At 34.3% G+C, this 12121-nt stretch overlaps 2 protein-coding genes across 2 annotated transcripts in view; both read right to left on the bottom strand.

Moving 5' to 3' along the window:
- LOC131148539 (cinnamoyl-CoA reductase CAD2) overlaps positions 1-2305 on the bottom strand; it is a 34781-nt gene extending 32476 nt beyond the window's left edge. The window contains exons 1-3 of the mRNA XM_058098292.1: positions 2048-2305; positions 1712-1884; positions 1385-1570 (exon numbers count right to left, since the gene is read on the bottom strand). Of these exons, the coding sequence (XP_057954275.1) occupies positions 1385-1570; positions 1712-1884; positions 2048-2291 (603 nt within the window). The 5' untranslated portion in view covers positions 2292-2305. The remainder of the gene's footprint in view (positions 1-1384; positions 1571-1711; positions 1885-2047) is intronic.
- Positions 2306-5466: 3161 nt separating this feature from the next.
- Positions 5467-10988, bottom strand: LOC131148538 (mitochondrial import inner membrane translocase subunit TIM22-4-like). Its single transcript, XM_058098291.1, has 5 exons — positions 10714-10988; positions 9484-9658; positions 8831-9021; positions 8660-8732; positions 5467-5807 (listed from the first exon to the last, which is right to left on the bottom strand). The coding sequence occupies exons 2-5, from the start codon at positions 9644-9646 to the stop codon at positions 5722-5724; spliced, it is 513 nt and encodes a 170-aa protein (XP_057954274.1). The 5' UTR covers positions 9647-9658; positions 10714-10988; the 3' UTR covers positions 5467-5721.
- Between the last annotated feature and the right edge of the window lie 1133 nt (positions 10989-12121).

The raw sequence follows: 12121 nt of genomic DNA, 5'->3' as shown, positions 1-12121 counted from the left end.
GTCCTTACCTTAAATTTGATGGAATAGATTGATGGAATACACAGACCCTTTTATAGGTAAGACTAGGGACCCTTCACATAACTCTTATGACTTTTGAGTTCCCCCATTAGTTCCATCCATCGTAACTTTATCACTAACAAGACTATTAATTCATGCACTCATTGGATAAATAACCACCAAGTGCACTTAATGTGGAAGGTAAACAATCACAACTATCACTTAATGGAATTTTTTCCCGATTTATCTTTTTTTTTTAAATATATATTAAATAATACCCTTTTTGGGAAAATAATTCCCAGAATGACTCTGATGTAATCTCGCTACTTTAAGTAGCGAGATTTGCCACGTGTCATTTCAGCACCCTTCCACTCTCTTTGCCATCTCTCAAACACCCCAAAAAAAAAAATAATTTATTATTATCTTGAGTTATTAAAATATTATTTTTTTAATAGGATGAACCTGCCCTGTCTTTCTTTCCTTCCCAAGAAAAGCCAGCATCTGGCGCACTGCCAGATGCGTCCAATCCTATATGTTCATGCTCAAGTCTCCAGATATTACACAGGACAATGCATTGATTACAATCTCATATATTCATTTGCTCAAGTCTCAAGATACGGCACCAATTTGATATATATACAAAAGAAAAAGTTAATGGATACAACATGGTACTTATCCATCTCCAATCTGGTGACTGGTGTGCCTGCATCAGCATACAATATCAGAGCAGTGGTTTCAAAAGGATAAATAATTACCCATTTGGACTGCGACGGTGTGACCACTCAAACCGCCCCAAGCCCAACCTCCTTCCCTTCCCTTCCCTTTAATAACTCAAGATAATAATAAATTATTTTTCTTTGGGGATGCCTGACGTATAGGGATGGCAGAGGGAGTGGAAGAGTCTAGTATAAGCATGCTCCTCGGAAACAAGCATGCTCCTCGGAAACACCAAAGTTCATGAAAGCACTATTCAAAACTTCACTTTGAGGTGAGGAGTTTTTTCTCGATTTAATTTTTTAAAAATATATATATATTAAATAATATTTTTTTTGGGAGAATAATTCCCGAAGTGACACGTGGCAAATCTCGCTACTCCAAGTAGCGAGATTACGTCAGAGTCATTCCAAGAATTATTTTCTTAAAAAGGCCATTATTTAATATATTTTATAAAAAAAAAAAAGATAAATGGGGAAAAAACTCACTTAATGTGGTTATTGGAACCATAAAATAAAGGTAAAATGTGAATCATTTTGAGAGAATATTTATAAAATAATATAAATATTTCTTACACTTCAGGCTTATAAAATCTATTCCGGGAAAAAGCAAAGCAACACCTGAACAGGAGAGAAATGATACAGAGCCAAGGGAAAAAATGAAAAGCTCTCACCTCATTCTGTTTGCAGTATTCAACATCCGTCCAGCAATCCTCCCCTTTGACAACATCGGGGGGCCAGGAACGGCTGGGCACGATGGCCGAGATAGATGACGTGACCACTACGCGCCGAACCCCGAGCTCCTTCGCCGCCTTTAGAACATTGTTCGTTCCCTTAATTGCAGGCTCCAGAAGCTCCTTCTATCGATTATCAATAGAATGCAGAAGCGAATGATAGACCAACTAGTAAAGCAGGAGTGCGTGTGTGTGTGTGTGTGTGCATGTGTGCGCGCGCGCGCGCTATAGAGAGAGGATTGGAGATCGTTGAACAGAAGGACTTACGTCGGGATCTTGAACGCGATCGACGATGCAGGGTGATGCAAGGTGGAAGACGCCAGCGCAGCCATGGAATGCCTTGGCGATGGAGTCGTAATCAAGGAGATCGATTTGGAAGAGGCGGAGACGAGTATCTGCGCCTTCCAGGGCTTGCAGGTGCTTCGTTTCTTTCTCATCGTCTGCAATATCAGATGAATTCAACAACAAAAATTTATAAAAATGTGACTGAAGGAAAAAAAATAAATAAATAAGAAGAAGAAGAAGAAGAAGGCATAAAGAAATAAATAAATAAAAGAGATAAAGAGTGGAATCGGGAAAAGATGAGAGGGAGAGTGAACAAACTGAGATCTTTGACAGTGGCGTGAACGGAGTAGCCGCGGAGGAGAAGGAGGCGGACGAGCCATGAACCGATGTAGCCGCTCCCACCCGTCACGCACACCACCTCCGCATCCTTCGTGGCCATCTCTCTCTCTCTCACTCTGGTTTCAGTTTCAGGTATGAGCTTCCCCCGCTTTGCTCCCTGATCAGTGTTACGTGGTTTCCGGTTAGGGACGTGGTGGTATTGTGCGAGTGGGAGTGGGCCCATCTTCTTCGATTCTATCATGTAGTGGGTTTTATGTTTTATTTTACTTTATGTATTTTCACAAAACAAGCTATACCTTGGACCAATCACATTCTGACATGTGGATCTCCAGTCGCAAGAAACATGAGCTTTAAGGTCCATGTGTCATGATGTGAATGGAACACAACCACGACTATTCAAAATTCTCCTACACATCTGGTTTGTATAAGATAGGCAATTACTATCCTTTCCCATGTTTGAACTAGGACATATATTTTATTTTAATGTATAAAATTAGACATTACCAGAATAATAATAGTCATATATTGATATAATTTAAATTTAATTTTAAAAAATAAAATACATATATATATATTAAAAATGAGAAAAATAAAATAAAATAACTCAAAAATATTGAGTTGAGTGAGAAAGAATTGATAGTGTTTGAAAATGACAAGAATCTACTTATATATAGCATCCCAATCATTTGTTGTTCTCCTTGCAACTATTACCCAAATTATTATATGATAACATTAGTTTTTTTCCCAACCCTACATTGCTAGTTGTGTATGAACACGTCACACCTTTTTTCGTATCTTTGTCATTTAACAAACTTGTACGTAACATCTTCTGTATAATTTGCAATGGTAAGATCCAAACAAAAATCTTAATCAAACTCATATCATTCTTCAATGTGAACAAAGTCATTGATAATGGATGCTCGTAATAGCGAACAGAGTAGAGTAGAACAAGTGGAGGAATGAATACACGAGGACATTCTTATCCATTTTTTGTTAGGTGCAATTAGCCGATGGAGAGGAACGACCAAGCTTATCTTGCATGAAAGGGCCAATCATTCTTCTCGAACTAGTCCAATTCTTCTTAACATGGGATAAACAGGTTCTTAGCCTAATTTAGCCTAACTTAATCAATGAAACCAAATGCACCTTAGCAGAACTAATTTTTTACTTTAAAATATTAGCGAATGTGAGTTAAATTTTTTTTAAAATATATATATAATATTTACATAAGCAAATACAATACTCATATTGACAAAATTTGTAATTTTACTTTTCATCTATAAAAAAAATAAACAATTCATATTTGAATATTGAAAATCAAAGTAATCGTATACGAACTCAGCGGTTGTCGATATAAATCTAGCAACCTCATTATTATTGGTTTGGGTTCAAACTAACCTAATTATATACAAATTATTCATCCTTAAACTCAAATTTAGTTTAAATTGAAAAATAATAAATTAATATAATAATATTTTTATTTATTGATCCACGCGGATAAATGCATATTGTCCTATCGTATAACTGTACAAGGCCACATTTTTAATTATGATTGGCCTCTTTCCAACACAGACTTTAATAACCCAACCAAAGGGCTTTACAACAATTTTAATTTAAAGTCAATAAAGGTTCCATCCATGCTCTCTCTTCTGGTTTAAGAGATTAAAATCAATTTAATTTAATTTTTATTTTTACTATATTTTGATTTTTAATGTTTGGTTTGATTTTAGGATTTAATATGTTTGATTAATCTAATTAACCAAATAGTATATATTAATAATTATTAATTATATATATTAAAATATTAATTCAATTAAAATTGGTTATTCATTAACTTAACTCGATTCAGCCAATTTTGGGTTCGATTAGTACGAAATTTCAATTTGATTTAGTTAACAAGATTGTTTAATCAAAAAATTTTGATTAATTTAATTAATTAACCAAATTAACGGTACCAACCAAATGCTTACCCCTAAACATGTACAACTATGATAAAAAAGCATCATTAGATTTAAAAAAATATTTAAAATATATATATGTATATATAATAAATCAATTAATAAAATTTTAATTTTAAACATGACTGAAATTTATTTTTTTCTTAACTTCATAATTACGTTAAATAAATTTTTATAATATAATACTTTTAAATGAGAAAAAATAAAAATAAAAAAATTTTCTCATTTTCTTTTCGTTGTTTTCTCAAAAAAAAAAAAAATCCAAATGCAAGCAAAGTATTAAACAAAGTGACACTTTTATTTTGTGTTTGGGTAAGTACCACTAAATTTGCTTAGCTTATTTATCAAGTTTGATGGGGAAATTCATTAATTTGTTGAAAAATATTTAATTAGAGCAAATAGGAGGGACAATAAATGTCAATTTCTATCTTACTCTCGATTGAATTTGTTTATGGGTTGAGCTTCATTTGCTGATGTTCATACTTTCCAAGAGAATTATAATCATATTTTTATATAATAAAATCAATTGCTCGGTTAATAATTATAAACTAGTACAAATTAAAAACTTAATTAAATGTTCATTGTGTCATTCAATGAAATAGTAATAAAAAATATGATAAAATAATAAAAAATCAAAAAATACAAATTAAAAATATTATGATAAAATAAAAATTATTTTATTTCTTTTACTTAATTATTACATTTCAAAATTCATTAGTTTTCTTAGTGCTGCAAGAACAATTTATTGTACACAAAAAATGAAAATTGGAAAACATTTTTTTTTTAAATGACTTGTTATTTTTTTCAAAATTCTAAAAACTTTATGGATCTTTTTATCTTAATTACATCTTAAATTCACAATCATTTTATTTTTTTATTTTAATTGAAATTATTAAAGAAATAATTCAATACATTTAATTTTGTATTGATAACACGTCACAAAAACTGAAAACCATATCATGATTTTTACTTATGAAAATAGTTAAAAACCGACAACAAAAATAGAAAACAAACTATGAAAACAAAATTAAAAAATCAAAAACACAAATAATACCAAACAAATTGTGAAGCATCTATAATCTATAACTTACATTTAAATTAAATTTCGCTTCCTTTTGGGCTGTTGCCAAAGCCAAAATAACCTCCTCCACAAGAGGGGGAAAAAAAAAGAATAATGATTTTCCATCATGTGGAGGAAAATTTTTTGCTAACAAAAACATTCTTTCATCAATTGAACAAAGAAAATTACTTTCATCACGAAAACACTTTCGGGGGGAAAAAAAATTCTTCCAAACCTAGCTCCCCAAAAAACATAATAAAATAAAATATTCCATAGATTCACCTAAAATCTCTCCCTCTCATGTTGGAGTGGATTTTTTTTTCTTTCTCAACCAAGCAACAATATATACTGATGGCTGAAACAAAAAAGGACAGCCTCTGTGAACAAAATCCAAAATCTTAAAGAATAAACTCTTTGGAAGTTCCTTTCTCACCAACTTATTTGAATGCTACATGCATCATATCAATAAATATCAATTGCAGTGTCAATCTGCTACTGAAACTATGAGACAAAAAGTGAAAGGAGAGCAGAAACAAAAGCAAGAGAACAATATATTCCCCGGCAATCTTTCGCACGTCTTCTCCAAACCGAGACAATATTCATTTCTACAAAACTGGAATAACTTACCTGTTTACTCAATCATGCCTATCTAAAAACTTCTCTATCAGGACTGAAAATGCAGCAAAGCCAGCACAACCAGCGCACGCTGCTTTTGGGCCGCCTAGAAGCACATTAAAGAGAATGTTTGTCATAATCCCAGCAGGAAAACTGGCAGAGCCATTATGTCATTTGTATAGGCAATGAACAAGATCTTCTTGACATCCTACTATTGCAATATTTGTTTTGCACATGCTTTTTTTTTTTTTTAATGATGGAAGCATTGAAGAAGGAAAAAAAAAAGGATGCACCAGCATAAATTTTGATCTGCAGTGAAGCACATTGACGACCAAAGAGCACCTATTCACAATGTGCTAAACACCTAATTCCAAGATACGTTTTAGCAAGGATACTGCATATAAACTTCACACAGCCCCATTTTCCCCCTCCCCATTTTCGTGCTCTAGTTCTATTTGGAACTTCAAAACATGAAGGATAGGAAAGGCAAATGAGAAGGAATCTACATTTTCTTGTTTGATAATCAAGGAAATGAGAAAGAAAACAAATTATATAGAAAATCAATCAACAGAATTTTATTTTACATGTTATTACTTAACTCGATATTCTTAAAAAAATGGAGGAAGTAGAACCAAGTCAAGATTATATGGATCAACCACCCCTTCTTGCACCAAAGATTTTACCATTTCCTAAGGACCTGGAGTTACATCTCGTTACCATTAATCTTTGATTTTATTTTATTTTCAATCATATTTGGGTTAGAGATAAAATACAATGAAAATTTGATCTCCATCTTTCTTTCTTTTTTCTTTCCCCTTCTCATAAAATATTTAATCCAAACAGGGCCTTAAAATTACCCTTTTTTACCCGGGCAAGTTCATGGACACAATTCCAAATGGCATACACGACCCACTATTTTCAACTAATATTTGCTTTTATCTAATACTCCAGCTATCAAATTATAGCCGACCCCACTTAGTGGGAATAAGGCTTGGTTTTGTTGTTGTTGTTGTTGTTCCAGCTATCAAATTAGGAACGCACCTAGCTTGAACAAGTACTCTACTATAACAATGCGGTGAGATTCACGAAGTATGGTGTTTAAGACCAAGCATCTTATTTGCCAAATCCAAATGAGCAAGAAGGCAAGGATAGGGCAAGGGAAATAGCATCCATAGCACTTATGAACTAGATGGTACTAGGAAGAGTAAAGAAAGATGCAGTGGTAGTTGCAGTAATAGTGGTAGGGGTGATGTGTGGGACAATAGGTGAATATGCCTACAACTAGCAATACAAGTGTATAAAAGTGATTCTAATGGTAGTAGCCCGCAATGACTTGAAAGGATTATGTTCTACTGGAACTTGAATTAAATATGAAACTTAATAAAATAATGTTCTTGTTGAAAATTTCACTTGTGAGTTTGTCCCATATTAGAAAAATATAGTGAAGCATGGATGTTTATATACATGGTTAGACCCAAAACCCAACAAGCTTAGCCTTTTAGATCAAACTGGTGTTCAACCATGTACATCAAGCCCACCCATGGACTCCTTCAAAGCTAACAAGTAGTATCAAAGTCGATGGTTCATAACTCAAGGCGAACGACAATGTAAAGTCGAAGTATGAAGCTAATTTTCCTAACGTGCTAACAATTGGAGGACCAATTGTGTGATCAAGGGCAATAAAGATCATCTAGGTCTAGTAAATAAATCCTAATAGGGTCAAGATTGGTCTGGAGGCACGTGAAATGCAATCTAAGGCACGTAAAGCGTGAGGATAAGACCCACTTAAGCAATTGTTGTATAATTGGGCTTACTCCCACAACAGAGATGGTTTCCATTCAAGGGGGTGGTTGGAACTCACAAGTAAAAGGGAGATTGTTGAAAATTCCACTTGTGAGTTTATCTCATATTGGAAAAATATGGTGAAGCATGGGTGCTTATACACATAGTTTGGCTCAAAACCTAATAGATTTTAAACTTTTAGGTCAAGCTGGTACTCACTAATGTATATTAAGTCTACCCATGGACTCCTCCAGTACTAACAAGTCTAAAAGCTCCAAAGGGGTGAATATTCGCTAAAGTGGAGATCATTGAGTTGTGGCTCAAATTCAGAGGGTATATATTTGAAGACTGTTACAAATAGAGAGCCTTTCATGTACAAGACCTCCCTATTTGCTTAAATTAGTTAAGTGAGGGTGCGTTGGGAGGGTGTAGGGGGTGAAGTCTCCCTCCCACCAAAGATACAATGCAGTACATTTGAGTTAGGGTGTTATTTAATTATATGCCATATAAGGATATTTTTGGGTTTTCATATGGGGTTATCTATACACATTGTAGCCAAGGATTGAAATCCCAAGGCAGCCTTTCCCTTGAAAGTGAAAATTGTGCAAGGACTCCGTGGATGTAGACACGTTGCCGAACTATGTAAATTTGTGTTTTTCTTCTCCATTTTGATTTTCTCTAACTTTCGTACTTGTTGTGCGTGTGCACGCATAATCTTAGGGGTTAGGGCGTAATTTCACAAAAACTGTCACACATTATAAGAAATCAAGATTTATCAAAGGAACCTGTACAACCCATCAATTAGCTAGTCAAAACCAAGTACCATTATATTGGGAAAAACAATGAGTTGGGATTCAAGGCCTTCTAGCTTCGTATATAATTCAGATAATTTTGAGTGGTAAAAGGTCGTAATGTTGGTTGTTTCAACTTTCAACTGTTACAGAACATCTTGGGCCTCAATGTGGTAGCATATGATCATCTACGATCAAATTATTAATTTATGATTGGGGATGCATAACTAAGATTATGACCATCCAATGTGTTATAATTAGCAATGGATATGCCTACTTGAATTTTTGACCCTCCACCATCTATAAACATGCACACATATTGAAACATCTGCCATAAGCATTACATATATGAAAAGTAAATCACTCAATAGGGAATAAAAATTACCCTTTGCTGAAATTGCACCCCCAGTTACACACCCTGCAACAACTGTATTTGTGATGTCATGTTTTGCCCTTGCCTTAAAAACAAACAATCCAGAATTAGTCCATACAGGAAGGATATAAAATCTCCTTGCAAATCATGCAAAAAAAATTACTTATTGATTTTTAACCATACCTTCTCAACAACACATTCAGCTGCTGAGAAAATCAAACCCATCACTGCAAAAGTCTTGGCCGAACTCCAGCTCCTATGTCCCATTTGCTTTGCAGTATAAATAAATTGCTGCCTACCAGTCATTTCCTCCTGCATTATGGGATTGTCCAATGCTCCTAGGAATAGACCCATGAACAACCCAAGCCCACCTCCTACAAAAGCACCACATACACATAGCCTATTCAAGTAGCTAGAATCCAAAAACTCCAAATCCCCCATAAGCCCATACACTCAACCAAAAGACTAAACCCGTTGAATTGCTGAAAAGTCCATAAAAAAAGAAGTACAATAAATTATAGATTTAATTCCCATCAAGTTTCTCAAAAATTATTTGGTTGGGTTTCATCTCCTTATTTGATCAGGTTTGATGCTTTGACTCCCTCAAGAGGAGTCAAACCATAGCTTTCCTAGAACGACCAAGAAATCAGCCATAGGGCCATCAGCTCGTGCTCACCAAATATAACATAATATTGTATTAAGAAGTTAAATGAAACAACAATAATTCTTAAAAACATTCTGATTGAGATTACTGCAGACGTCAATGGCATCCTCTATACAGTTTAAATGATTTGGAAACAAATAATAAAACCAAAATAAGGAAAATTAGTTCTTACCCATGACTCCACTAACAATACTACGAACAGCGCAGTTGTTCCAAATGTCTTGACCACGGATCTCCTCAATTGTAGGCAATCGCATAGGCTCAACTTGAGGTTTTTCTGGTTCTTTTGAGCTTGAGGAAGCATTGAGTGATTCAGTTTCTGAATTTGTAGCCATGTAGCTTGAGCCCTAGAGTCGAGAACACAACCACTAATATCTCATAAGAAACAATGTACATATGGAATTGATGAAAGTGAGTCTCCATTGTAAACAATGAAGTAGTTTTATCTAACAAATGCAGCAATGAATAAAATAGAAGTTACAAAAATCCCCCACCCCCACCCCAAAAAAAGGAGATATTTCTATCTCAAGATTCTCAACGTAGAACCTAAAGGCCTCCAACAAGATCTCTTCCCAACCCCACCCTCCACCCCGCAAAAAGAAAACCAAAAAAAAAAAAAGGAAAACAAAAAGAACAAAAGAAAACACTTTACAAAGTAGCAATGTTCTTTTGAGCATGGACATTGTTGTTCAAGCTCTGCTCATTAGCATATGCTAGGCTCAAGCTTGATTCAACTGAGGCTCATTTCAGTTTGGTAAACAATCTGATCTCTGAGTACAGCTCGAAAGTTTGGCTCATTCATGAGTCACTTGAGCTCAAACTCAGCTTGTTTCCCTATGTCAAATAAGCAGCCATTCAACAAACTTCATTCCAAAGATTAAAAAAACAATAAAATTTGAAGGTCAAAACAACTAATTCCGAAGTGCGTGCCAATGCATCAATTACAGAGTTTCGTTCCAACATTTTAACAAGCAAGCAGGGAGCTACGCGTCAAGCGTATCAATGAAAACAAAAAAAATGATACAAAGCATGGTTTTCAATTCATGCGCAAATTGTAATTTTGCTATATTTTTTTTTTTTTTGGGGGGGGGGTGGGGTTGGTGTTATATCGTCTAATAGACTAATACAGCACAGAAATTATGAGAAAGCCGGAGCTTAAGAATCACGATAACACAGTTCAAAAAAAGAAGGTGAAAACAACTAATTTCGAAGTGCATATGTTTATCCCTATTTCAGAGTTTCGTTCCGGCATTTCAACAAACAAGTAGGGTGCTACTCATCAAACCTCCCAATGAAGTCAACGGACTGAACATACAGACAGCAAATCAAAAAGTGAGATTTCCCCCGGAAAATGCGGTAGTAGTACAGCCATGATTTATTGAAATCAACGTAAAATACTAACCGGCAGAGAATGAAATGCAGCGAAAGAAGGAAGCGACAGTGATGCAGTATAAAGAGGAGCAGGAGAGAACGACGACAGACCCACTCGAAGCGACGGTGGCCCGTGTAGTGGAGTAACCTATACGGTCGATAATCACTTTTCTAAGTGGTTTACGATGGTGGCTTCTTCTTAGAGGAGGGCGGCGGCAGTGAAGCTTTAGCCCCACCGCCTTGGCATAGGTCCTGAGCGCGTTCGTCCTCTTTCTTTTCTTCTTCTCCTTCTTCCTTTTTCTTTTTTTTTTTTTCTTTTTTTTGGAAATAGTTGTTTTAAAAAATAAAGTGTGGTAAAACAGGGAGCTTTTTCCCGTTTTAACTTTTTTTTATAAAAATATATTAAATAATCCCTCATTCTGGGGAGTATTTCCCATAATGACTCTGACGTAATCTCGCTACTCCAAGTAGCAAGATTTATCACGCGTCAATTCGAGAATTATTTTTCTAAAAACAAATGTCGCTACTTGGAGTAGCGAGATATTTAACCAAATCTGGTTACTTGAAGTAGCGAGATTTGCCACGTGTCAATTTAAGAATTATTTTTCTAAAAAAATATTATTTAATATCTATATTTTAAAAAATGATAAATAGGGAAAAAATTCGGTTCCTTGTGCTGTGGTGTTTTTTGGTTCATTAGATGGATCGTCTTGTGTGGACAGCCCCAAAATGTGCAGAGTTTGATGGCCCACGTCAGCCCAGATTTGTCAGTATTTGATTAGACAATATCAAATGGTTGACAGAGAGTTTAGTCTCTTTGGACGGCAGCAAATCCCAAGATGGGATTTAAAATTTTTTATAGAAATAATTACTAAATATGTTTATATACATTATATTATTTTTATTACTTATTAGTATCCGTAGTTGATGGATGCTAGCAAAAATAGGATGGTAGGAAATAATGGTTATATGCAGGCTGCCGTGCATGCTCTGCAACAACTGTTCAGAATTCTGACCTGCATATCACATCCATTATACTGACATGCACAATAAAAATGTAATTCACCTTTTTAATAATTCATTTCTTAAAAAAAAAAGGGTTTCTTTTATAGGGAGGCCTAAGGGTGGTTATTACTTGAGACTAATTAAGACAAAGGAAGGGGAGGTCATCTGTAACACAATTCCTTAGTCCCAATTTTAAGTCTTAGCTACTTTTAAAAATAAAAATAAAAAGATTAAATCTAATTTTGTTGATTTTAGCCTTTTTTTTTTAAATATCTTTACTCGTATTAATATTTAAATTAGAAGGATCCGACACTTTCATTTATTAAGTCAAATGACAAAAATACTTATCATAGATAGTGCTAGATCTTAGGGATAATAATAATAATAATAATAATAATAATGCAATTATAATTTTACAAAAAATTCATTAATAT

This window comes from Malania oleifera, chromosome 2 (assembly GCF_029873635.1).
Source record: "Malania oleifera isolate guangnan ecotype guangnan chromosome 2, ASM2987363v1, whole genome shotgun sequence".
NCBI lineage: Eukaryota > Viridiplantae > Streptophyta > Magnoliopsida > Santalales > Ximeniaceae > Malania > Malania oleifera.
Note: the sequence above shows the minus strand (reverse complement) of the source record. Positions and strands in the feature narration are given on the sequence as shown.

What these genes read in the sequence shown, in the direction of transcription:
- LOC131148538 (XM_058098291.1), bottom strand. Translation starts at nt 9,646, where the DNA reads ATGGCTACAAATTCAGAAACTGAATCACTCAATGCTTCCTCAAGCTCA. An exon ending in TATTGTTAGTGGAGTCATGG is followed by an intron (nt 9,022 to 9,483) that starts GTAAGAACTAAT and finishes GTGCTTTTGTAG; the next exon opens with GAGGTGGGCTTGGGTTGTTC. An exon ending in CTGAATGTGTTGTTGAGAAG is followed by an intron (nt 8,733 to 8,830) that starts GTATGGTTAAAA and finishes TTTGTTTTTAAG; the next exon opens with GCAAGGGCAAAACATGACAT.